At 45.0% G+C, this 26,264-nt stretch overlaps 1 protein-coding gene across 1 annotated transcript in view; it reads right to left on the bottom strand.

Moving 5' to 3' along the window:
• LOC110567596 (rho guanine nucleotide exchange factor 11-like) overlaps positions 1–22,872 on the bottom strand; it is a 48,071-nt gene extending 25,199 nt beyond the window's left edge. Inside the window, 11 exon segments of the mRNA XM_064370548.1 lie at positions 437–460; positions 1,352–1,474; positions 1,654–1,750; positions 3,041–3,083; positions 4,580–4,678; positions 6,401–6,502; positions 16,031–16,102; positions 17,257–17,453; positions 18,302–18,359; positions 19,185–19,234; positions 22,789–22,872. Of these exon segments, the coding sequence (XP_064226618.1) occupies positions 437–460; positions 1,352–1,474; positions 1,654–1,750; positions 3,041–3,083; positions 4,580–4,678; positions 6,401–6,502; positions 16,031–16,102; positions 17,257–17,453; positions 18,302–18,359; positions 19,185–19,223 (854 nt within the window). The 5' untranslated portion in view covers positions 19,224–19,234; positions 22,789–22,872.
• Positions 22,873–26,264: the final 3,392 nt, after the last annotated feature.

Here is a 26,264-nt window from a genome sequence, read left to right as displayed (position 1 = left end):
ATGAGATGGATATATAGCTTGCAAAAAAAAATTCTAATATGTGCCAAGAAAGGAACTGTGCTGCACCCCAGCTCCCTTCTGCAGATGCCACTAACAGGCTGACTTCATGATTACCATTACCACTTTAGGTGATTTAAGGGAAAAAAGTGGCTCATCTGGGTAGAGAAGCTGCAGCCAGGTATGGGACTGTGAGGAGCGATGGCAGTTTGGTGTCTTCCCAATGAGGAGCGGGCCCACATGCCCAGGCAGCGATCCCTGAACACTGGGGCATGGGCCTCATGATTCCCCCTGAGAGCTAGACTTGCAGGAACCATGGTCCCAAGTGGTTTTATAACACTAGGGACTGCCCTGTGATTGGCAGAAATGGAAAGCACAGTAGCTCAACCCCACTCCTTCCACCTTGAAAGCTGCAGATGCATGTCATAGACTTGCTTACCTCCTGTCTTCCTCATACTCGGACCTGGAATGAAAGAAAGAACAGATGACTCAGGCTGCAAAGACACAGGCTGGTCACCTGGTCAGACACTAGGAGGAGGGTAAGATTGCTCCTAGATGAAAGGAGGGTTAGTGGGGGAAAAGTGCGCAAGTGTTTGGTACACAGGAGGAACTCCATGATATTTGCCGAGTTGAAATATCAGCCTTAGCAGAGACAGCATACATGTCATCCTCTTTGCTATTTTGACTCTGTCCTTCAAGTGCCCGACTGTGCCCATGGATCTGATTTGTATGGAATGGCTTAACCAAGGCCACATAACTACTTAGTGAGAAGCAGTATTAGGCAAAAACTTGCTTCTAAGCTTGAAGTGTCCCCACAAAGTCTGCGATACTGGAGCTTGCATCACAGGAGCCTATGACGCTTTAGAAAATGGGGCCAGGAATGCATAACAAAAGCAGCTGTGCCAGAAGTGCCTAGTTCAGGTTTCTGCCGTGGATGAGTAAAAGATGGTTCAATTTCTCCTAAGCCAGTTCTAGCTGCCTCCTGAAGGAACTGTATCCGCTGGGAACGCACAGCACTGGCCTCACTCACTGTGACAGGTAAGATCTTAGAGGCAGGAAGGGAGAGAGGTCAGGAAGAGGGCCAGCAGGGGAAGCAGAAAGCTCATCACATTCGTGGGGCCCGTGGTCTGTCATAACCACCAAATGACTATCAGGAGCTCTGGGCTCTGCCACACCCTTGACACCTGCAGCCCTCAGCCTGACCAATGCAGCAGGAGGGCATGACTCCCCATCTTCCAGGGGCAGGAGAATCAGGCAAGAAGTGGAAGAAGGCGAGAGACTGAAAGAACAGATCCACAAAATATGTCAACCTGCTTGGCAGGTTCAGTGGGGAGGGAGGAAGCTAAAGACTCACAAAATATCTCCAAGGGCAGCCAGCTGCTTCTCGGCCACTTGGCGCTCTCGGAGAGGGTCGCCATCCAGGTCCAACAGGTCGTTTTCACCATAGAGGCTGCCCAGGCCCAGCGTGCGCTTCGTTCTAAGCCAGAGAAACACAGGGAAAGAAAGAACTATACACAGATGCTCAATAGATGGACACCCAGAAAGAGTGAGGCAAACACACATAACAAGAGACACATGCAGGCCCCAGAGGGAAGGAGCAAGGGCCAAGTGGTGGAGGTGAGAGGAGAGTGGTGGGAGGGCAGCTCCTGGGCCAACCTGTAGTCATGGATCTGCTCCTGGATCTCAGGCACGGCTGCCTCTTGAGCTTCACAGAGAACATCGCGGGCGTCCTTGCTGAACCGCAGGCGCACGTCTGTAGTGGGAGACCAGAGAAGGCACAGTGGCTGGGGTGCTGGGGGTGGGGGAAGGTCACTTCTGCTGAGCAGCTCAAGGCATTTCAGCTCCCTGTGACACTGGGAGGAAGAGCTGGCTTTCTGCCCTGTTAGCCTAAAGGAAGAGGAGGCCTGGACCTCTCAGATCATTCCTGAATTCAGGACTGGAATCCTGATATACAAAGTCCACGGCAAGGACAAAAATATTTTCTGGATGTTCTGTGCTCCATTGAGAGAAGTATTAGAGCCCCTCTCATCAGATGTGTCTAAGTGCCATTCTGACATCCAAGTGCAGACCTCTGAGAGGCTTGCTCCCCTCTACTGCCCCAGAAGCAACTCACAAGGCGAAAAAAGGCGAGCACTTCACATTCCATGAAACCTGAGCTCCCCAGTATTAACCGAAATATGTCTCTCCTCTAGTTCCTGCATCCATCCCCACCCAGGCTAAGCTAAGTTCCTGGGAGCTGCGCTTCACTCTCACTCTGCATTTGAGCAAGCTCTGTTCACCCTCTACCTGGGTCCATAAGCTCTCCTCCCTGTCACGTGTGCCCACAAATCATCTCTTTCTAAATGCAGCTTCCAATTCCTGTCCTCTAAAAAGCTGCTAGTGATTAGCTTCTCAGGCTGACATCACCTTAGACTGCCTCTGCTTAATTCTTCTTCTCATAATCAGAAGGAGAAGGGAGCCCGGCACCATCTAGCCTGCTGGGTCCTCACTCTGGACTAGCTGCTGTCAGTTCCTTAACTTTTATAAGTTAAGGAACAAAAATAACACCCCCCCCCCCAAAAAAAAAAAAAACAAGAAGAAAAACCATGCCAGAGATTCCAGCTCTGCAGGAGGATGGAGTGAGGCCCTAGTTTCTCTATTTTTTGTTTCCCAAGGGATTCTTGATAATCAACCTGGCTTAGGAATCCCTGATCAAGTCTGATTTCCTCTTTGTACAGATAAGCCAGCGGAGGCCCAGAGAGGTCATGTGGAAGGGTGGCAGACATGAACCTAGGTCTCCTAACTCCAAGTCCACTGTCTTCCCATGACAAGCTCCCCACAGCAGAGTGAGCGCCTAGGCAGGGTCTGTCCATTTGGACCATTTGCACCTGTCCGTTAGCTACTGTGCAGTGTTCTGGAGCAACTGTCCTATGGGTCCTTTCCCCTATTAGAGGACGGTTGCCCAAGGATAGCGACTATGTCCCTTCTGTCCACTGGAGCCTCCTGAGAGCTCAGGAGAAGAAAGGCACCAAGCAAAGACTAACCGACCAATGAGCCAACTTACCAATTAAAGCCTGTAACATCTCAGGGATCTTCACTCTCAGAGGCTAAAAAACAGAAGCGTGGAGGAGAATGGTCAGGTCTGCACACTCGAGAGATGAACAGTGTGCGGGGTGAGAAGGGCTTGGCCACATGCCTTTTTGCCTACATCCACCCACCATCCTTCTCATTACTCTCCAACTGCACACCTGAATTCTAGGCTAGGGTTTTTGGGAAACGGAGTCTGAGGCTACAGAGTGAGCTGGGACTATATTCTGAGAGCGGCACATGCAGTTTTTTCCACTCTTATTTCCAGGCCATTAGAGTACATGGAATGGCATGTTGTCCAAAAAGTGGACCTGTGCTGACTTAGCAGCAAGGGAAAAGCCTTCATTAGGCTATGTGGTGAACTTTTCCTCCCTCCGACTCCCAAGGGAAAGCTAGCCTTGTGTCACCCAGCCTTGCAGTTAGTATGGTGTCTGGCTTTTGCTACACAAGACCTTGAAACCTGGGTACTGGAGCGGCTCCGAACACCCCACAGAGAACAACCAGCAGCTCTAACCTCCCTACTCAAGACCCATTTAAGGGGGCAAATATAAAACTCTTTTTTTTTTTTCTGAGACAGAGTCTCACTCTTTTGCCCAGGCTGGAGTACAGTGGTGCAATCTCAGCTCACTGCAATCTCCACTTCCCAGGTTCAAGAGATTCTCCTGCCTCAGCCTCCTGAGTAGCTGGGACTACAGGCACGTGCCACCATGCCCAGCTAATTCTTTTGCATTTTTAGTAGAGATGGGGTTTTACCATGTTAGCCAGGATGGTCTTGATCTTCTGATCTTGTGATCCACCCACCTCGGCCTCCCAAAGTGCTGGGATTACAGGCGTGAGCCACCGCGCTGGGCCAAAACTCTTAAGAAAAACCAATTTTCCCCAACCTCATTAACCCTACTAGCTTACTGCCAGAAGAATAAAGTCACCTTGGAATTAGTTTAGTTGATCAGGTTAGAAACTCTGGGATGGCAGTTGCCCTCTGCAGGCAGACGTGCTCTTGCCCGTGGGATCCCTGACACACCCCTGGGAACTCTGCGCCAGTGCACAGGGTGCTGCCTATGCCAGACACTCAGAGGCCTCCCACCTCTGACTCCTGCCTTCGGGTAGTAATAGCAAGTCGGACTGAGCTTCAGAAGCCAGGATTCTCCTCTTGCCTTACTGATCTAGATCATCTGATGTCTCTAGACCTCTGTTTCTTCAGCCCAGAGATGGGCAAGGCAGGGACGGCTGGGGGGAACCAGGGTGCTGAATCAGGGAAGGGTAAAGAGAATCTGGTACAATCTCTTCCTCCAAACATTCCAGAGAGACACAATGTGTATTCTATGTGGAAAAAGAGGTACAGCGAGATTTTTTGAGAGTGGCGCTGGAACAGAATCCAGGGATATTAATCTCTCGGCCTAGATTTCTCTTTAAGAACATGTCTCCGTTTCGTCTGAATGTTTTGCTTAATTTCCCTCTGCCTCTGGGTAGTTCAAAGAATATAATAAAATTATAATCCAATCTATGACTGCCTCACCGCATTTGTCTCCAGGAAAATACTCCAGATGTCTTTCCCCAAGCTTTGGGACTCCTTGGGGCTTGTCTGCTGATAAACTTCTGCACACAGGTAAAAAAGCTAGGAGGAGAGATAACTGGGTTAGAGCAGTGGTTTTCCCCCAGCAGGAATTTTGCCCTCTAGGGGACATTTGGCCGCCTCTGGAGACATTTTTAATTGTCACAACTACTGGGCGAGTATGGTGCTACCAGCATCTAGTGGGTACAGCCCGGCGACGCAGCTCTATTTCCTTAAAGCCACAGGACAGTCTACCACAACAAAGAATTCTCTTGTAAATCTTTTTTAGCTCGTTGTAAATTCCTGACCCAGCAATCCCATTACTGGGCATATATCCAAAGGATTATAAATCGTTCTACTATAAGGACACATGCACACGAATGTTCATAGCAGCACAGTTTACAATAGCAAAGACCTGGAACCAACCCAAATGCCCATCGATGATAGACTGGACAGGAAAAATGTGGCACATATACACCATGGAATATTATGCAGCCATTAAAAATGAGGAGTTCGCGTCCTTTGTAGGGACATGGATGAACCTGGAAACTGGTTCATCATTCTCAGCAAACTGACACAAGAACACAAAACCAAACACCACATGTTCTCACTCATGGGAGGGTGTTGAACAAGGAGAACACATGGACACAGGGAGGGGAGCACTATACACGGGGGTCTGTTGCGGGGGAGTGGGGGGGACAGCGGGGGGGGAGTTGGGGAGGGCATGGGGAGAAATGCCAGATATGGGTGAGGGGGAGGGAGGCAGAAAATCACACTGCCATGAATGCACCTATGCAACAACTTTGCATGTTTTTCACATGTACCCCAAAACCTAAAATGCAATTAAAAAAAAAAAAAAAAAAAAAAGAATTCTCCAGCTCAAAAGAGTGCCGAGGTTGAGAAAGCTGGGGTCAGACCATTTCGAAACCTGTGGTAAAATAATCCCCACCCCCTTCCCACGGGCACATCTTCAACACTGATCACGCCTCAACTCCGCATCCTCTCCACACGTGTATTTCACTTGCGTCTTGTGCTTGTTTACGTCTTGTTTCCTAAGGGGTCATGTTTTACTTCTCTCTGTGGTGTGCCCTGTCTTATTCAGGAATGCTTCCGAGTCACCAGCACCTGGACTTGCACACAGGTGTTCAGTGAATACCTGTGGATGGCTGTTCATTCTGGCTTCTGATGCTATCCCCAGAAAGACAAAACAGCAGCCCATGCCCCAGGTGAGAAGTTTATTCTGAAGACTACAGCCCCAACCCCTCTCCTCCATCTCCCTTTCCTTTCTAAGCAGCTGAGCAGAAGGAGGAAACTGGGAAGGCTGCTGGCTCTGAGCACTGTCCCCAGGCACTTTGGCCTCCATGCCCTCACCTTCCCTCTTGTGATCATCTTCGCACGGAAGACCCTTTCAGCCTTGCCATCTGCAAGTTTTCTCGCAGGGCTACTGTCTCAACTCCCTAGTCAGTCTCTGTCTACCTTCATTTAAAAAACTCTAGGAACAACAACTTCTCCAAGAAGACGTTCTGAACTGATCAAGAATGAGTTTTCCTGGCCTTGCCCTCTTACTCCTCTCTAGGCAACTGATGTAGTGAGTTAGCTGTGTCATACAGTGAAAAGTCCCTTCTGCATAGGTTACATCTTCTTGGCTATTTTGTCTCTGTCCTTCAAGAGCCCGGCTGTGCCCATGGATCTGACTTGTAACAGCTAGGGAGCAGAAACAGAGGCTAGAGGTTCTCTCTGTTCAGCACAGCAGGCACTCAATCAAGACAGATGCTTCTGACTTACCAGTGGACTGGGGTCCGCCTCAGAGAAGACGTAACGTAGAAAAATCCCCAGGTGAGCTGGCCGAGACTTCAGTTTCTCCAGATCCCGGAATATGATGTCGCTCTGAAAGGCAGAAGGATGAGTGTGATGGGAGGCAGGGCACAGCAGCACAGCTGGTTCCAGCTTAGCTCCCATGTGATCCCCCTTCCTGGGTTAATAAGAGAACAGCTCCCTGCCCCAAGTTCCCTTCACAGCTGGTGCTAAACTGCTTCTAGTCAAGAGCATCTTGTATGACACACACAAAAAATGATAAAAGGAGAAAACTAGGAAACCGTTACCTCATTGTTGACAACCCACAGTTTGAAAATACCACCTGTATAACTCCTGACACCAATGTTTTCCAGTGTGTGAAGTAGAACTCAAGATGATTTTAAGTGAGATGATTTTTGTTGAGGGTCAAAATGATCTTAGGTGATGTGGACATGGCATTAAATAACATTGGCTTATATTGTAAGAAAGTTAGTTTCTTTTCAGTTCTCATTCCATCCTTTGATTAACCCAGAAAAAAATTCGGCCTGGTGCCTGCATAGCAATAATACCTTAACCAAGGCAGAATTGGCCTCAAGCTTAATTAAAGCCTTTGACGAGCAATAGAATTGAGCTAGAGTTTATTTTTCAGCTTGTTTTAAATTTTGTCTCTTTTTTTTTTTAGTAATTTTTTACATCATGTAGTTTTAAATTGAAAGGACACAAAGGAGTAAATATAAAATAAAAAGTCTTCCAACCACTTCACCCTCAAGCCAGCTAATTCCTCTCCTCAGCGGCAATAACCATCAGTTTCTAAACATTCATTCAGAGCGGTCTAAAGAAAGAGGCTCCTTTTCCTCTTTTTAATATAAATGGCAGCTTTCTTCTACACTGTTCTATATATTTCTAGGTAGAATTTAACAAACTTGGTTCTAAACTTACATTTAGTGTTACATTTTCTCTGCATTTATAGTGTGTGATGTTGGTTTTAATTTAAGGTAATGACAGATTTCCTTAAGATGAATTTAAGTTTAAAGAACTGAGTTGGCTTAAAGAAAAATATTAAGTAACCTTATACTTAGGTATAAGGTTGAAAATAATATAATATATATAGTATATATATATACTATATATATATAATATGATAATATTATAATATAATATATATAGGTAGAATGTTGAGTATTTAGATGTCTAACGACATCTGAACGTTGTTAGATGCTAATGTTGTTAGACACCGTTGACAGTGCCTGAAAAACAACAGGACAATTCTCTGGCTCTCAAGTCAGTCCACTCCATTGCCAGATAGCCCAGCTTCTTTGCAAGCTGTGTGCATTGAGTCAAAACCCATCTTCCTGAAGTCTCTCCTGGATCTAGCTCTGCCCCTGAGAGTAGGGCCTTTCAAATCAGGTTTTGCAGAACCTTAGGGCTCCATGGAAGTGCCCTTGAGGGCAGGGGGTTGCTGATCAGTAAAGGTCCAAGGAAAGCTGAGTTGTTTTTTTTTTTTTTTTCTTTTCTAGACGGAGTTTCGCTCTTGTTACCTAGGCTGGAGTGCAATGGCGCGATCTCGGCTCACTGCAACCTCCGCCTCCTGGGTTCAGGCAATTCTCCTGCCTCAGCCTCCTGAGTAGCTGGGATTACAGGCATGCGCCCCCATGCCCAGCTAATTTTTTGTATGAGTAGAGATGGGGTTTCACCACGTTGACCAGGATGGTCTCGATCTCTTGACCTCATGATCTACCCGCCTAGGCCTCCCAAAGTGCTAGGATTACAGGCTCGAGCCACCGAGCCCGGCCCACCTTTACTTTCTTAATAGCATCCTTTGACACCCAAAAGTTTTAAATTTTGATGAAATCCAACTAATCTTTTTTTTTTTTTTTTTTTTTTTTGGTTAGCTTTTGGTGTCCATCTAAGAAACCACTGCCCAATCCAAAGTCATGAAGATTTACTGCTATCGAAAATTTTTTCTAAGAGTTTTATAGTTTTTAAAAATACTTTTGGCTTTTATATTTAAGTCTTTGTCCATTTTGAGTTAAATTTTGTTTACCGTGTGAGGTAAGGGTCCAAGTTCATTAACTGTATGTGGATATCCATTTGTCCCTGCCTCATTTGTTCAAAAGACTATTTTTTCTCCATTGAATTGTCTTGGCACCTGTGTTGAAAATCAGTTGACCACAGATGTATGGGTTAATTTCCAGAATCTGAATTCTATTCCATTGATCTATAGGTCTGTCCTTGAACCAGTACCATACTGGCTTGATTACCCTGACATTTGCCAATATATAAATATCAGCACTGATCGATCCAAGATGGCCGCTTAGGAGGAACTCGGGAATGCAGCTCCGAGAGAAAGCACAGAGGGTGAGTGGACGCCGTATTTCCAGACTGATTTTTACTGCCCACAGACCAGGAGATTCACACGCAGAGCAGCCACACGGGTTGCCAGCACCGCTGGTTTGAATGGCGCAGCCGCTGGGCCGGCACCCTGAGGCAACGGCTCACTGTACAGAGTGAGAGAGTCTGAATCCCCTATAAGCCAGCAAGGGGAGCTGAAACGGGGAGCCAGGCCAGCGCCACGAATCTCAGAGCCACGGCTTTAGCCAACGCAGCGGCTCCGGAGGCAGATCAGATGAGACGGTGTCCCCTCTTACCCAGCAAGAAGACCTGAAACAGGGAGTGAAGACAGGAGATTCCCGAGCAAAAAAAAAAAAAAAAGCGCCACTGCAAACACAACTGAAACCGGGACGGTCCAGCTCTGTGGAGGAGGGGCGTTCTCCATAGGCACCCTGCTGTTCCCAGGGCAATCTACCAAGGCAACCCGCCACTACAGAGACTCCATCACTACAGGGGCGGGCCAACATAGCGGAAGCAGTTCTAACTACACCCAGAAGTTCACACGGAAGCTGGGTGGAGCCCACAGCAGCTTAGCGAAGCCTCTGCAGTCTGAGTGTGACTAGGCTGCCACCTTGTGGGCAGGGAAAACAGCAACCGCACAGGGGAACATCATAAAACCGTAACTCCCTGGGACAGAACACCTGGGGAGAAGAGCAGGGGGTTTATGAGTTCTGCCACAGCAGACTTAAAATTACCAAAATCAGAAAGACAACAACTACAAAGTCAACAGGCGGATAAATCCACAAAGATGGGAAGAAACCAGCGCAAAAAGGATGAAAACACCCAAAACCAGAACACTTCTCCTCCTACAAGGGATCACAACTCCTCACCAGCAAGGGAACAAGACTGGATGGAGAATGAGTGTGATGAAATGACAGAATCAGCTTTCAGAAAGTGGATAATAAGAAACTTCCGTGAGCTAAAAGAACATGTTCTAACCCAATGCAAAGAAACTAAGAACCCTGAAAAAAGACTTGACGAAATGCTAACAAGAATGGACAACTTAGAGAGGAATATGAGCAAATTGATGGAGCTGAAAAACACAACACGAGAACTTCGTGAAGCATGCACAAGTTTCAACAGCCGAATTGACCAAGCAGAAGAAAGGATTTCAGAGGTCGAAGATCAACTCAATGAAATAAAACGAGAAGGCAAGATTAGAGAAAACAGGGTAAAAAGGAATGAACAAAGTCAACAAGAAATATGGGACTATGTGAAAAGACCTAATCTACGTTTGATAGGTGTACCTGAATGTGACGAAGAGAATGAATCCAAGCTGGAAAATACTCTTCAGGATATTATCCAGGAAAACTTCCCCAACCTAACAAGGCAGGCCAAGATTCAAGTTCAGGAAATACAGAGAACACCACAAAGATATTCCTCTAGAAGAGCAACCCCAAGACACATAATCATCAGATTCACCAGGGTTGAAATGAAGGAGAAAATACTAAGGGCAGCCAGAGAGAAAGGTCGGGTTACCCACAAAGGGAAGCCCATCAGACTCACTGCAGATCTCTCAGCAGAAACCCTACAGGCCAGAAGAGAATGGGGGCCGATATTCAACATCCTTAAGGAAAAGAACTTTCAACCCAGAATATCGTATCCAGCCAAACTAAGCTTCATAAGTGAAGGAAAAATAAAATCCTTTGTGAACAAGCTAGAACTCAGAGAGTTCATCACCACTAGACCAGCTCTACAAGAGCTCCTGAAGGAAGCACTACACATAGAAAAGAACAACCAGTACCAGCCACTCCAAAAACACACGAAAAGGTAAAGAGCATCAACACAATGAAGAATCTGCATCAACCAAAGGGCAAAACAGCCACCTAGCACCAAAATGACAGGATCGAATTCACACATAACAATATTAATCCTAAATGTAAACGGACTAAATTCCCCAATCAAAAGACACAGACTGGCAAATTGGATAAAAAGCCAAAACCCATCAGTGTGCTGTATCCAGGAAACCCATCTCGCATGCAAGGATACACAAAGGCTCAAAATAAAGGGATGGAGGAAGATTTACCAAGCAAATGGACAGCAAAAAAAAGCAGGAGTTGCAATTCTCATCTCTGATAAAATAGACTTTAAAGCAACAAAGATCAAAAGAGACAAAGAAGGACATTACATAATGGTAAAAGGATCAATGCAACAAGAAGAGCTAACGATCCTAAATATATATGCACCTAATACAGGAGCACTCAGATACATAAGGCAAGTTCTTAAAGACTTACAAAGAGACTTAGACTCCCACACAATAATAGTGGGAGACTTCAACACACCATTGTCAATATTAGACAGATCAACGAGACAGAAAATTAACAAGGATATCCAGGACTTGAACTCAGACCTGGAACAAGCAAACCTAATAGACATTTACAGAACTCTCTACCCCAAATCCACAGAATATACATTCTTCTCAGCACCACATCACACCTACTCTAAAATTGACCACATAATTGGAAGTAAATCACTCCTCAGCAAATGCAAAAGAACGGAAACCATGACAAACAGTTTCTCAGACCACAGTGCAATCAAGTTAGAACTCAGAATTCAGAAACCAACCCAGAACCGCACAGCCTCATGGAAAATGAACAACTTTCTCCTGAATGTTGACTGGATAAACACTGAAATGAAGGCAGAAATAAAGACGTTCTTCGAAACCAACGAGAATGAAGACACCACATACCAGAATCTCTGGGACACATTTAAAGCAGTCTCTAGAGGAAAATATATAGCAATAAGTGCCCACATGAGAAGAAAGGAGAGATCTAAAATTGACACCCTATCGTCAAAATTGAAAGAGCTAGAGGAGCAAGATCAAAAAAACTCAAAACCTAGCAGAAGACAAGAAATAACTAAGATCAAAGCAGAATTGAAGGAGATAGAGACACGAAAAACCCTTCAAAAAATCAATAAATCCAGGAGCTGGTTTTTTGAAAAGATCAACAAAATAGACAGACCACTAGCCAGACTAATAAAAAAGAAAAGAGAGAATAACCAAATAGATGCAATAAAAAATGACACAGGGGATATCACCACAGATGCCACAGAAATTCAAACCATCATCAGAGATTATTACAAACAACTCTATGCACATAAACTAGAAAACCTGGAGGAAATGGATAAATTCCTGGACAGCTGCCGCCTCCCAAGCCTAAACCAGGAAGAAGTCGAAACCCTGAATAGACCAATAACAAGGTCTGAAGTCGAGGCAGCAATTAAGAGCCTACCACACAAAAAAAGCCCAGGTCCAGATGGGTTCACAGCAGAATTCTACCAGACATACAAAGAGGAACTGATACCATTCCTACTGAAACTATTCCAAATAATCCAAAAAGAAGGAATCCTTCCCAAATCATTTTATGAGACCAACATCATCCTAATACCAAAACCTGGCAGAGACTCAACAAGAAAAGAAAACTACAGGCCAATATCCATGATGAACATAGATGCAAAAATCTTCAATAAAATACTGGCAAGCCGATTACAACAGCACATCAAAAAGCTTATCCACCATGATCAAGTAGGATTCATCCCGGGGATGCAAGGCTGGTTCAATATACGCAAGTCTATAAATGTAATTCACCACATAAACAGAACCAAAGACAAAAACCACATGATTATCTCAATCGATGCAGAGAAGGCCTTCGACAAAATTCAACAGCCCTTTATGCTAAAAACCCTCAATAAACTAGGTATCGACGGAACGTATCTCAAAATAATAAAAGCTATTTACAACAAACCGACAGCCAATATCATACTGAACGGGCAAAAACTGGAAGCATTCCCTTTGAAATCTGGCACTAGACAAGGATGCCCTCTCTCACCACTCTTATTCAATATAGTACTGGAAGTTCTAGCCAGAGCAATCAGGCAAGAAAAAGAAATAAAGGGTATTCAATTAGGAAAGGAGGAAGTCAAATTGTCTCTATTTGCAGACGACATGATTGTATATCTAGAAGACCCCATCATCTCAGCCCAAAATCTCCTGAAACTGATAAGCAACTTCAGCAAAGTCTCAGGATACAAAATCAACGTGCAAAAATCACAAGCATTCCTATACACCAATAACAGACTTAAAGAGAGCCAAATCAAGAACGAACTGCCATTCACAATTGCTACAAAGAGAATAAATTACCTAGGAATACAACTAACAAGGAATGTAAAGGACCTCTTCAAGGAGAACTACAAACCACTACTCAACGAAATAAGAGAGGACACAAACAGATGGAGAAACATTCCATGTTCATGGTTAGGAAGAATTAATATCGTGAAAATGGCCATACTGCCCAAAGTAATATACAGATTCAATGCTATCCCCATCAAGCTACCAATGACCTTCTTCACAGAACTGGAAAAAACCACCTTAAACTTCATATGGAACCAAAAGAGAGCCCGCATAGCCAAGTCAATTCTAAGCAAAAAGAACAAAGCGGGAGGCATCACACTACCAGACATCAAACTACTACAAGGCTACAGTAATCAAAACAGCATGGTACTGGTACCAAAACAGAGATATAGACCAATGGAACAGAACAGAGGCGTCGGAGGCGACACAACATATCTACAACCACCCGATCTTTGACAAACCTGATAAAAACAAGCAATGGGGAAAGGATTCCCTGTTCAATAAGTGGTGTTGGGAAAACTGGCTAGCCATATGCAGAAAGCAGAAACTCGACCCCTTCCTGACACCTTACACTAAAATTGATTCCAGATGGATTAAAGACTTAAACATAAGACCTAACACCATAAAATCACTAGAAGGAAACCTAGGCAAAACCATTCAGGACATAGGCGTAGGCAAGGACTTCATGACCAAAACACCAAAAGCATTGGCAACAAAAGCCAAAATAGACAAATGGGACCTAATCAAACTCCACAGCTTCTGCACAGCAAAAGAAACAGTCAATAGAGTGAATCGGCAACCAACAGAATGGGAAAAAATTTTTGCAGCCTACCTATCTGACAAAGGGCTGATATCCAGAATTTACAACGAGCTAAAAAAGATTTACAAGAAAAAAACAAACAAACCCATTCAAAAGTGGGCGAAGGATATGAACAGATACTTTACAAAAGAAGACATACATGAGGCCAACAAGCATATGAAAAAATGCTCATCATCACTGGCCATTAGAGAAATGCAAATCAAAACTACATTGAGATACCATCTCACACCAGTTAGAATGGCGATCATTAAAAAATCTGGAGACAACAGATGCTGGAGAGGATGTGGAGAAATAGGAACACTTTTACACTGTTGGTGGGAGTGTAAATTAGTTCAACCATTGTGGAAAACAGTGTGGCGATTCCTCAAGGACCTAAAAATAGAAATTCCATTTGACCCAGCAATCCCATTACTGGGCATATATCCAAAGGATTATAAATCGTTCTACTATAAGGACACATGCACACGAATGTTCATAGCAGCACAGTTTACAATAGCAAAGACCTGGAACCAACCCAAATGCCCATCGATGATAGAATGGACAGGAAAAATGTGGCACATATACACCATGGAATATTATGCAGCCATTAAAAACGAGTTCGTGTCCTTTGTAGGGACATGGATGAACCTGGAAACCATCATTCTCAGCAAATTGACACAAGAACACAAAATCAAACACCACATGTTCTCACTCATAGGAGGGTGTTGAACAAGGAGATCACATGGACACAGGGAGGGGAGCACTATACACGGGGGTCGGTTGTGGGGGAGTGGGGGGGACAGCGGGGGGGTGGGGAGTTGGGGAGGGATAGCATGGGGAGAAATGCCAGATATGGGTGAAGGGGAGGAAGGCAGCAAATCACACTGCCACGTATGCACCTATGCAACAACCTTGCATGTTTTTCACATGTACCCCAAAACCTAAAATGCAATAAAAATAAATAAATAAATAAATAAATAAATAAATAAATAAATATCAACACTTATCATAATATAGTATATCTTCATTCATCCATCCATATCCTATGGAATCACTAACTCATTAAAGGAGAGGTTCACTTCTTGTTTATCTTTGTAACCATTCCAACGCCCACCCCTGACATTACTCCCACCTACTGCCCCAACACACACTCAGTACCTAGCATACAGCAAGAACTCAGTGCTTGTGAAATAAATACATGTATTTTTATATCTTTGTGTCTTTGACCTATGCTGTCTTTTCACTAGCATTCCCTCCCCCATCTCTTTTGCCTACTCAAGTACTGCTCTTCAAGGCCCAGCTGAAATATTATCCACTCTGGGAAGCCCTTCCCCATATTTCCCATTATTACTTAATTGTGCTCTCCTTTGTTCTCTTATTGTAAGCTCTTTGTTCCTCCCACTCTCTCTCCTACTGTAATTTAAATTTCCTCCATTAGATTTTAAACATGTTGAGGGGAAGAACCAGAATCTTTTCCATTTCTATATAGCCTAGAAAATAAAACAATTTTTTTTTTTTTTTGAAACAGAGTCTCACTCTGTTGCCAGGGTGGAGTGCAGTGGTGCAACCTCGGCTCCCTAAAACCTTCACCTCCTGGGTTCAAGTGATTCTCCTGCCTCAGCCTCCCAAGTAGCTGGGCCTACAGGCATGCACCACCACGACCGGCTAATTTTTGTATTTTTAGTAGATACGGGATTTCACCATGTTGGCCAGGATGGTCTTGATCTCTTGATCTTCTGATTTGCCCACCTCAGCCTCCTAAAGTGCTGGATTACAGGTGTGAGCCATCACGCCTGGCCAACCATGTTCTGTATACGGCGGCACTTACATGTATGGCTGTAATAGGAATCTGGTTATTCTACTCCAGCAAATTAATCTACTTACTGTTCTCTGTGCACATCACTTCTAGGCCTGAAAACTCTCTTCATCCTTCATCCAAGTGCTCCCCACCTCTATCAGGCTGGCCCAGGACTCACCTGCCCCTTCCTTTCTTCTCTCTTTCCCTTCCTTTCCTTGGAAATGTCCCAGATAAAACTCCATTGACTTTTTTTTTGGTCTACATATTCACTATCCTAACCTATTACACATGGAGAATCCTATTCATTCTACTAGTAAAGTTCCGCTTTAATAAATTCTACCGGCCAATGGTCATTCTTTAGTGGTCCGGAAGTTTCATTTTTTGCGGTTTTACTGTGATGGGATATTGCCTGTAAATGAAGTTGTGCACGTTGGCAGGCTGCTCTGAGAAAGTATTATTTCACTCAGGCAATGGCCAGCCTACCGCTGGCAGTGGTCTTACCTGTAATCCTTTTCCTTTCCGCCTCAGCATATTTCTGAGGATCTGGGTGGCATGTTTTTTATCTTTGGGACCCTAGAGATGGAAAATATGACAGTATAAGAGTTAGGGATGAACTCAATAGCTTAACTCTCTTCTATCTGCTGATTCTTGGGCAAGGAAAGCTACGAGAGTAGAGCCTGAATCATAAGTATGTTTTATTCAGTACCTTGCTGGAATGCAGTAAACACACATCTTATTTTGAGTTTATTCCTGAACTTCTAGAAACCTTGGCTCTAATCACCTTTGGCATCAAGTTGCTCCCTAAAGTCTCCCAAGACTTGTGGGTTTAGTCTTCATTCCAACTGAAAAATCCTGTTCCCTCTACCTGTCTGCATCTTGTCCTCTTTCAACTCTTCACATAGGCATTCCTTCCTTGCTTCTAGAGCTCCCTTTCTACTTATTTGTTTTGTTTCTTCTTTGAGATGGGGTCTCCCTCTGTCACCCAGGCTAGAGTGCAGTGGCACAATCATGACTCACTGCACCCTCTGCCTTCTGGCTCAAACAACCCTCCTACCTCAGCCTCCTGAGTACCTGGGACCACAGGTGCGTGCCACCATGCCTAGCTAATTTTTTGTATTTTTGGTAGACACAGGGTTTTGCCATGTTGCCCAGGCTGGTCTCAGACTCCTGAGCCCAAGTGATCCTCCCACCTCGGCCTCCCAAAGTGCTGGGATTACAGGCGTGAACCACTGCACTGGCCTCTACTTGTTTTTGTCCTTTTCTGATCCCTCCCTCTACTGAGTGGGCTCTGTATTTTGCACCTTGAAGCAGGCTTTTCTCTAGGAAGCCTTTCCCCTACACCTTGACTTTATACCATACCCTGGTTAACACTGGCTGGCAACAGTCTTGAAAAGATGCATTCTGTCCCTGCCGGAAGTGTGCACCCTCTCTCCGATGAGGAGTACTTTTGGAGAGCGCCCTTAGAGTCTTCTACACATTTAGGAAACACCCAATGTTGCTGTGTGATAAAACCACATATGCATTTCCATGGAAGGAGGACACTGAGGCAGGGAACAACTGTTACTATGCAGCCCTGGTTTTTGTTGAACTCTTTCAATCGTCTTCCATATGTCTTTTGTCTTGCTCTGCTTATCACAGCCCCAATGGATTTAACCTGCTTTCCTCCCCAATGCGGAGCTCTTCAACAGGACATTAGGGAGAGGAAACAGAACCGGAAGGATCATTACCTGCAGAGGTCTGGGTCCTGTGATGCATTGTGGAGGTGGTAGAGGTGGAGGAGGTGGTAGAGGTGGAGGAGGTGGTAGTGGGGGGATCGCTGGGGTGATTCGGGGAGCTCCTGCTGGGAATGGGTCCTGCGGAAGTCCAGGGATGCCCACGGATGAAGGTGAAGAGTCCAGGAGGGTGAGTTTGACAGAGGCACCAGCTAGAGGGAGACAGAGACTTGCTCCAGGAGTGCTGTTCTGGACAGACAGTCCACGTACGGTGGTGGGGGGGTCAGGGGGACTGTTCTCCCTTGTCCTGTCATTAAGCTTATAATTCTGTAGATTAAGTTCTCCTCACTTTTAATGCCCCATCCATTCTTTAATCCCTGCCTTCATGCCCTGCATGGACCCAAGTACCACTTCCTGCCCTTCCTTCATGCACAGACCTCAGCTAGAACTCCACTCATAAATATCTGGGAACACACCCCACGGGCTGCCTCAGCAGCCCCTTGTTTCCCCCTTTATCTCACTAAAGTAGCCAGTGTCACACTCTGGGCATATTGCCCACATGGCACAGACCAGGCACTCAGATTCCAGCCCTCTGCCCTCCCCAAACTTCCCACATTCTTAAATTCTTTCTTCAACATTTGTTGCTTATATTTGAATATTTGGGCAGACTCAACTTGTTGAGCCTTCCTGGCTACAAACAGATTATGGTTGCTTTTCCCTGCCAACTAGAAAACAAATGAGTATGAATGTCCATGAATGGGAGAGGGAATTGGAAAGTATTTGAGGGACACCTGGTCTCAGTAGGATGTGGTCTAAACAGGAGAGGCAAAGACGGGTGTGGGTAAACATAAGACGTCTCATGACAGCCTAATAGTGTCTCCACTTGAAATAATAGGGAATTGTGGTCATTTAAGCGGATCACTCCATGTTAAGATTAAAGACGCGACTTCAGCTGCCTCACACATCTACAAAGGAAACCTCCTGGGATGGCAGGCCTGCCCTTTCCTCCCTCCCAGCCCATCTGCTCCCCTACTTTAGCTGTCACCTCTCTCCAACTCACATTGGATCAGCTTTACCACTTCCAGGTGTGAGCTATTGGTCACCATGGTGCCGTTGACCTGTTGGAGGGACAAACAAATTTGAGTAATGGTGATGAAAAGCTAGGGCATCCTTCTGCAAGTTCAAAGCACCACTTCTTCAGGAAGCCATTTTCCAGTGCTCTTTAGCCTCCTCTGGTCACTTGTTTACTCAAGTCACACTATGAATTTGTTCTGTTCATATCTGCTATTTGTTCTGTCTCTCCAGCTAGCCTGTAATTTTCAGGGATAAGACCTGCGTCTTCATTCCTTAATTTGTTCATTCATTCACTTAGTTTTGGTATACACTTTTCCGACCATTTGTCTCACACACATGTGAATGTCCACTGCCCCAGTGTGCTTCCTCCTCACAGAGGACTAAGCAGTCTCTGCATCTGGATTTCCTCAATGCTTCCCCACTATGCTGCCCAGGCTGGTTCTGAACATCATTCTGTCAAAGAAAGGCCTGAACAACCAGGGCAGGTTATAGTAGTTCAGAATGGGCAAGGACCCCAGGTTGGCATTATATGAAGGAAAGAATATCAACCTGAGAATCAAAGTCTTGGGTCCTTCCACAAGTTACTACCAAAATAAGTTAATCTTATTTTGGTCAGTTATGAAATGAGAATAATAAAACTTGTTCTCAAAGCTTGGTTGCTTCAGAGTCAAGAAGGGCCACAGCTATCTTCTTCCTTGCTCTCTCTCTCACATTGTACCACCATGCTCCCTCGCATGGACCACCCCTAACTCAGTGGCTGCCTGGCAGTTGGTATCAAGATGGAAGTGTGCAGGATGGGGCAAGGCCAAGGGTGCCCTGCACATCTGCCTCCACAGCTGGGAGTGGAAGTGCATGTTGGGGTCACTCACTTTGATGATTCGGTCGCCCTCCTTCACACCGGCCTTCATGGCTGCACCTCCTGTAAGGAGAAGGCCTGGTCAGCAGAGCCCAACAACCTCTCCCAGAGGCCACTGAAGCTACACCAAGGTCCCTGTCAGATCACCTCTCCTCTGAAATTTCCTCCTATTTCTCTGTGTTAAGTACCTCCAATGCTGGGTGCACTTCCTATTCCACTTTAGAGACACAACTACTTTTAAGCTAGAGTGAACTATGTAAGGTCCCATCTCCTGCTCTTCCTTCCACCTAGATAAGGTGCTAGACTTCTGATAGCAGGCCAAGGCAGGAGGCAGGCAGGGCCAGGCTCTGGGAAGAGCATGTGTGCTTCATTCTAATGTATCTGGATATGTTACAAGGTCAAATCAAGTTATTTTTTATTATCCAGGGGGAAAAATGAGTTTCCTGTATGAAACAGAATTGTTAAAATAATTATTAAGGGAAATATGGAGAAAAGGCTTAAAACAAGACTGTCCTAAGTCCTGAGAGGTTTTGTAAAATATTCTGGGGGTTCACATCATTAAAAATGATAATAACTTTGCTTTTAAAAAAACCTTTCTAAAGCCATTTACAGTTTTTCCCTTCCTTTTTTTTTTTTTTTTAAACAGACAGAGTCTTGCCCCGTAGCCCAAGCTGGAGTGCGGAAGCATGATCTCAGCTCACTGCAGACTTGGTCTTCTCAAGCGATCCTCCCAACTCAACCTCCCAAGTAGCTATGGGACTACAGGTGTGTGCCACCATGCCTGGTTAATTAATTTTAAAAAAAAAATTTTTTTCTTGTAGAGATGAGGTCTCACTATGTTGCCCAGGTTGGTCTTGAACTCCTGTGCTCAAGTGATCCTCCTGCCTTAGCTTCTCAAAATGCTGGAATTGCAGGCATGAGCCTCCATAATCAGCCCAGTTTCTCCCTTTAAAATAAACCAAATTAAGAGCTTCTGATGGTGACTGACTGAGGTGCTCAAAAGATCATGCTCTTCACCTTTTCAACTTGTCATCTGACTGGAGGCTACAGTGGTTTTGATCACAATATCGTTTGTTTGGTGTTTTTTTTTTTTTTTTTTTTTTTGAGATACTGTCTCACTCTGTCACCAAGGCTGGAGTGCAGTGGTGTGAGTTTGGCTCACACAGCCCTGACTTCTTGGGTTCAAGTGATCCTCCCACCTTGGCCTCTGAAGTAGCTGGGACTACAGGAATGTGCCACCACACCTGACTAATTTTTGTATTTTTTGTAGAGACAAATATTTTCACCGTATTGCCCAGGCTGGTCTTGGATTTCTGAGCTCAAGCAATCATCCCGTCTCAGCCTCCCAAAGTCCTGGGATTACAGGCATGTGTCACCATGCCCAGCCTCACAAGATAGTTTTAAATGACTTATAGTCCTAGTTTAATTTACATCCAGGAAGAACAAAAAACATTAAAGCCAAAACAAGTTAATGAGAAGCATAAAAATTACATATTGTACATTTGCCCCAGTGTGATCATTAAATCTGTAAGTTGCATTCCTCTGATCAAAACAAAACTCCCACAAAGCCCATCTAAATGTTTCTACTCTGAAAAGAAAAATACAGTGATGACTGCATTCCAATTTGGCTTTTCAATACTGGGACTCAAGACTACCCTTATCTAAAGTGTGCTATTTATGGAAGAACACTTGCAAATAGCTTGGAATTCCTGCTTAGACATTCATTTAGAAACTAATGTTAAAGAGAACAGAGCTGTCTTGCCTGAATGTATGAAACATGTGAGGTGACTTCTAATAACTTAGTGATTAAAAAAATAGCAACTAAACTCTTCAGAGTAAAGGAACTTGAGCAGAAGTTCTCAGACTTCAGCAAGCATGAGAATCACTGCAGGAATTTTTTAAAAGTGTGTTTCATGGACCTCTTGCCAGAAAGCAATTCAGTGCTTCCAAGGTCAGCCCCAAGAAAAAGGATTTCAATCATCTTGGGCATAGGTGATTCTGATTCAGGCAGAACACAGACTATACTTTCAGAAACAGTGAATTAAAGAAACCTAATATATATCTGGAAAAGATAACTACTGCTTTGTTATTCTTGTGACTTCAAGGCCAATCCAAATGAATGAAGTCTCTTCTGCTTTCCTCCCCAACACACACACGCACACATGCACGCATGCACACACACTCACACACACATAGTCTCTCAAACTCATATTCTCCTTGTAAGCCATCTTTTCCTTCTTTCTTCTCTGGGTCTGACTCTGCTCAGCCTAAGAGAAGGAAGAAGGTAAAGGAGAGCTGAACCTACACTTCCCTGGAGGGGATTCCATATTTTCTGCACCAGATAGGCTGCAGAGGAGAAGTACAAGGTATTGGCAGTTCTACTAACTCTGTCTCACCCCAGTCCAGGAACCCTGAGAAATAAGAAAAGCAAAGAATAAAACTATCTTTTTAGAGCTTCACCTCAGGATATGCAAAACAAATCTCCCAAACATAAGAAGCCATGCTTATTTATATCCTTATATGATCCACAGATCTCATTTTGGTCACAAATTTGGAATTCTTTTTTCACCTTTCCTGTGAACATAGCCCAAATCTTCCTCCAGAATCAATGCAAGTATATTTTCCCTCCTCCTCTGCAACATCTCTAACGGGAAACCTGCTCCCAATCCTTTCCTTGTGCTCTCGTCTAAGCCAAGCCTAGGATGCTCCCTGGCACCGGCCCAATGCTACTTACTGCACTGAAGTTCACTCCTTTTAGGGACACTTCTCTACCCTTTAGGGAATCTTCCACACCCACCGTCTTTCTGACTATCCTCCTCAGCCTGGACCACTAACAATGGTTCCACTAGCTGGCACATGCTAGAGTTTTGACTGTTCGCACCCCTTCTATACACAATTGGTAACTTGATGGATTTGGCTATGATGCCCATTCACTCTTTACTCCCTTCCCACCAAATTCCTATTCTGCCGATTTGCTTTTCATTTCCATCTTTCAAACTACTTCTGAAATCCTTTTTTTTAAAAGAGGGCTTCCCCAACGATCACAAGGAAAATGACTACACCTCAAATCGCAAACTACTCAAACTTCCAAACACCATTTCCCCCAATATCATGTCCAGCACATATCATTTATCTGTTGGTAATTTATTATTTAATGTTAATTGTATCAGCAAATGTGCTCTGTAATCATTTGGACTATTGCGCCTGTCTCAGGTTATAAACCTCTGTAGAAAGTGACCATCTGTGTACTTAGCCAGGTAGTGTGGAGGTAAATATGAAGAAAGGGGACCTTGGATTCTGCCACAGAATCTTGTGACCCAGTATGAGGATCTCCCTTTGACGGCAATCAGACATCTGCCTGATGATGACCTGACAGCTACTTTGCTGGTTTTTCCCCTCCCAACCAGGGAAGCAAGCTTGAGGTGCAATCTCTAGAAACTCTGCCTGGGGGCTTTGCATTGAAGAGGCTTCCCCAGGCACCCATGGAGAGCCAGTTCTAGAGCAATTCCTTCATGCCCCACAGGAACGCACAAGTTCTCCAAGTACAGTGGCACTGTCACATACATGGTGGCTTTGCAAGAACTGTCCACTGTGGGCTGGACAGATGTAGCACTTACCAGGCCGCACAGACTGCACCAGAAAACTTCGATCCCCACTGACTGTGAAGCCGAAGCCATGCTGGTCCTTTTGGATAATGACACAGCGTTGAACAAGACCTAGAAGGTGGAGAGAAAGGCTGAGTATACAGTGTCTTTGGAAGGTTAGTGTACACATGCCAAGACCAACCCAGGGAAGCCCCACTACGTGTCTTCTTCAAGAAGCCTTTTCACACTAACCAAATTCCCTAGACTATTCCTGTGTGAACACTACCGCATGCCTCCCTCGGTGGTTGGCAAAACCTGTATACTTTGTATTCCAAATAAGAAACTACCTGTAGAAACTAGGTAGACATGCCCACCTATAGAAACTACCTGTAGACATGCCTCCTTCGGTGGTTGGCAAAACTTGTATACTTTGTATTCCAAATAAGAAACTACCTTTCTCTGAGGTGCTAAAATGCTTGTCCCTCACGTACATGTCTGTGCCTTTTGGTGTGTCTGGGTGAGACTGGTCAAAGAAAGGGCAAAGAAGAGGCAGGGCCAAGTCTAGCCATCCTCCTGCAGACTAATGTTACCAGTAAGGAGCCTCCCAGGATTGAAGCCCAAGTGAGCCTAGAAGTTACATATCAAGTGACATCTAATGAATGCAGCAAGTGGTACAGCAATGCTTGACTCTTCTTAGAGAGCTGGATGACTCATGCAAGGTGACTTAGGAATGGTCTCCTGGCAAATCCAGGGAAGGATACATGACAAAAAAAAAGGATACATGTCATGTGGGCTCAAAAAGATATTCTGGGGGGTTCACATCATTAAAGATGATAATAACTGTTTTATTTCTTAAAAAAAAAAAAAACGTAAAAGCCATTTACAGCTTCTGCCTTCCTTTTTTTTTAATAGGCACTCCATGGGTGCCTGGGGAAGCCTCATAGTCTTGCCTTGTAGCCCAAGCTGGAGTGCAGAGGCGTGATCTCAGCTCATTGCAGACTCCATCTTCTGGGCTCAAGTAATCCTCCCAACTCAACCTCCCAAGTAGCTATGGGACTACAGGTGCGTGCCATCTCACCTGGCTAATTAAAAAAAATTTTTTTTTTTTGTAGAGATCAGTTCTAACTATGTTGAGATCACAGGTGCGTGCTACCATGCCTGGCTAATTTTTTGTATTTTTGGTAGAGACAGGGTTTTGCCGTATTGCCCAGGCTGGTCTCAAACTCCTCAGCCCAAGTGATCCTCCCACCTTGGCCTCCCAAAGTGCTGGGATTACAGGCGTGAGCCACTGCACTGGCCTCTACTTGTTTTTGTTCTCTTCTGATCCCTCCCTCTACTGAGTGGGCTCTGTATTTTGTACTTCAAAGCAGGCTTTTTTCTTTAGGAAGCCTTTCCTCTACTCCTTGACTTGTACCCCCCCCCTTTTTTTTAAATACAGAGTTAAAAGAAACAGAGGCTCTGACTATCAAATGTCTCCATTCCTGTGAGTGTATAGTAGACACTTGCATATGTATGGTATGTGTGATTGTATCGTGTACTGACTAAAGTGTGGGTTCTAGAGTTAAAACAGAACTGGTTTCAGGTCCTGATTCTGTCCCCAATAAGCTTGTAAACTTGCACATACTTCTTAACCTCTGTGCCTCAGCTTCCTGATTTGCAAAATAAAGATAATAAAACCTAGCTTCTACAGTTGGTGTATGGAGGCAATTTCTATATAACCCATTAATACAATACCTAGTTACCTAGTACACATCATGTGCTTAACATAAAAACTAAGTTGCTTTACATTTGGAGTACACAGGTCTGTTTGTATGAGTGTATACCTCTGCATTCGTGTGCTTTTTTTTTTTTTTTTTTTTTGAGACAGAGTCTTGCTCTGTCACCAGGCTGGAGTGCAGTGGCATGATCTCGGCTCACTGCAACCTCTGCTCCTGGGTTCAAGCAGTTCTCCTGCCTCAGCCTCCTGAGTAGCTGGGACTACAGGCAAGTGCTACCACGCCTGGCTAAGTTTTGTGTTTTTAGTAGAGACAGGGTTTCACCATGTTGGCCAGGCTGGTCTCCTGATCTCAAGTGATCTGCCTGCCTTGGTCTCCCAAAGTGCTGGGATCATAGGTGTGAGCCACCATGACTGGCCATGTGATTTTTTTTAAAACAGATGGAGTATCACTATGTTGCCCAGTCTGGAGTACAGTGGCTATTCATAGGCGTGATCCCACTACTGATTGGCGTAGGTGTTTTGACCTGCTCCATTTCTGACCTGGGCCAGTTCATGTCTCCTTAGGCAACCTCATAGTCCCCTGCTCCTGGAAGGTCATCATACTGATGCTGAATTTAGTACAGACATCTGACTGGCATAGCACACTACAGCCCAGAGCTCTTGGGCTCGAGTGATCCTCCCATCGGCCTCCCAAGTAGCTGGGAAGATAGGCATGTGCCACCATGCCTGGCTGTGTCTGTGTGTTAATGCCCAAGGAGGTTACCTGTTGTTTCAGAGGCATCCGAGGGCTGGCGATGGTGGGAAGGGGACCTGCACTCAGGTGCAGAATCTCCCAGAGGAGACGGGCTTCTTAACCTGGAGAAGGAGTAAGAAAAGCACGTCAGTGAGCTGGGCAGGGAGGGACCATCCTTGTAGTAGATGAAGGGACCATCCTTGTAGTAGATGAAGGCTCTGTCGAAAGGGGCCCTGGGTCTTGGATAATGAGAGACCCTCCCCCCCCCACCCTGTAACCCAATCTGGCAGGACATTAGCTATGTGTACATCACTGGCAACACCACCTATCTGGCATCCTGGGCTGGCAGGGCAAGCATGATCTCTTTAATACCCAGCAAGCTGTGAAGGGAAATAACCCTTCCTGGAGTCAGGCGACAAAGAGAGAATAGCAAGAAGGGGATGTGCACACGTACACAAGCTTGTTGGGTCTTACCAGGCTGCAATGGGGCTGATGGAACAGAACGGAGCAGCAGAGAAAATGAATGCAAGGAAAAGACAGGAAAAACCAAACAGCCAGTTAGTGTTAGGTGATGATTTGCACAGGAGGAGGAGACTGGAGAGAAGGATGAGGTGGGTCAAACACATACAGAGGCCTGCATGAGCGCAGCAGGGACAAGCTCCCCATTTAGCTTCACCTCTTTGTCCCTCAAAGTTCCACCTCTCCGTAACAGTGATCTCCAGGAGGGTAAGTGGGCATGAGTACAAGCCCGCTGGGTAACTGGCAGCTTGCACACTTTCTAGAAAAGAGGGTAGAGCAATGGTCCAAGCCTCTGAAAATTCCATTTATCCTTTGGGTACCATGGGGGAACAGGAATCTGGTCTGTTTGGTGGTAGTATTCCAACCCCATATTCAGCTCCGTTCCCTCAGCCAGCCTGAAGCACCTTGCTTAGAAACTATGACAGACCCCAAACCTCCAAACGGTACAGATCACCAAAGGTTTCTCTGCTTGATCTCCTTTAACTAGGACCCTCCCAGGAATAGAAGAAATTTCAGTAATTGCTGTGGCACTCCTTTTTG

The sequence above is a fragment of the Aotus nancymaae genome, unplaced genomic scaffold (genome assembly GCF_030222135.1).
Source record: "Aotus nancymaae isolate 86718 unplaced genomic scaffold, 86718_ANA_hifiasm-v0.15.2.pri h1tg000108l, whole genome shotgun sequence".
Lineage (NCBI taxonomy): Eukaryota > Metazoa > Chordata > Mammalia > Primates > Aotidae > Aotus > Aotus nancymaae.
This window is presented reverse-complemented; position numbering and strand designations above follow the sequence as displayed.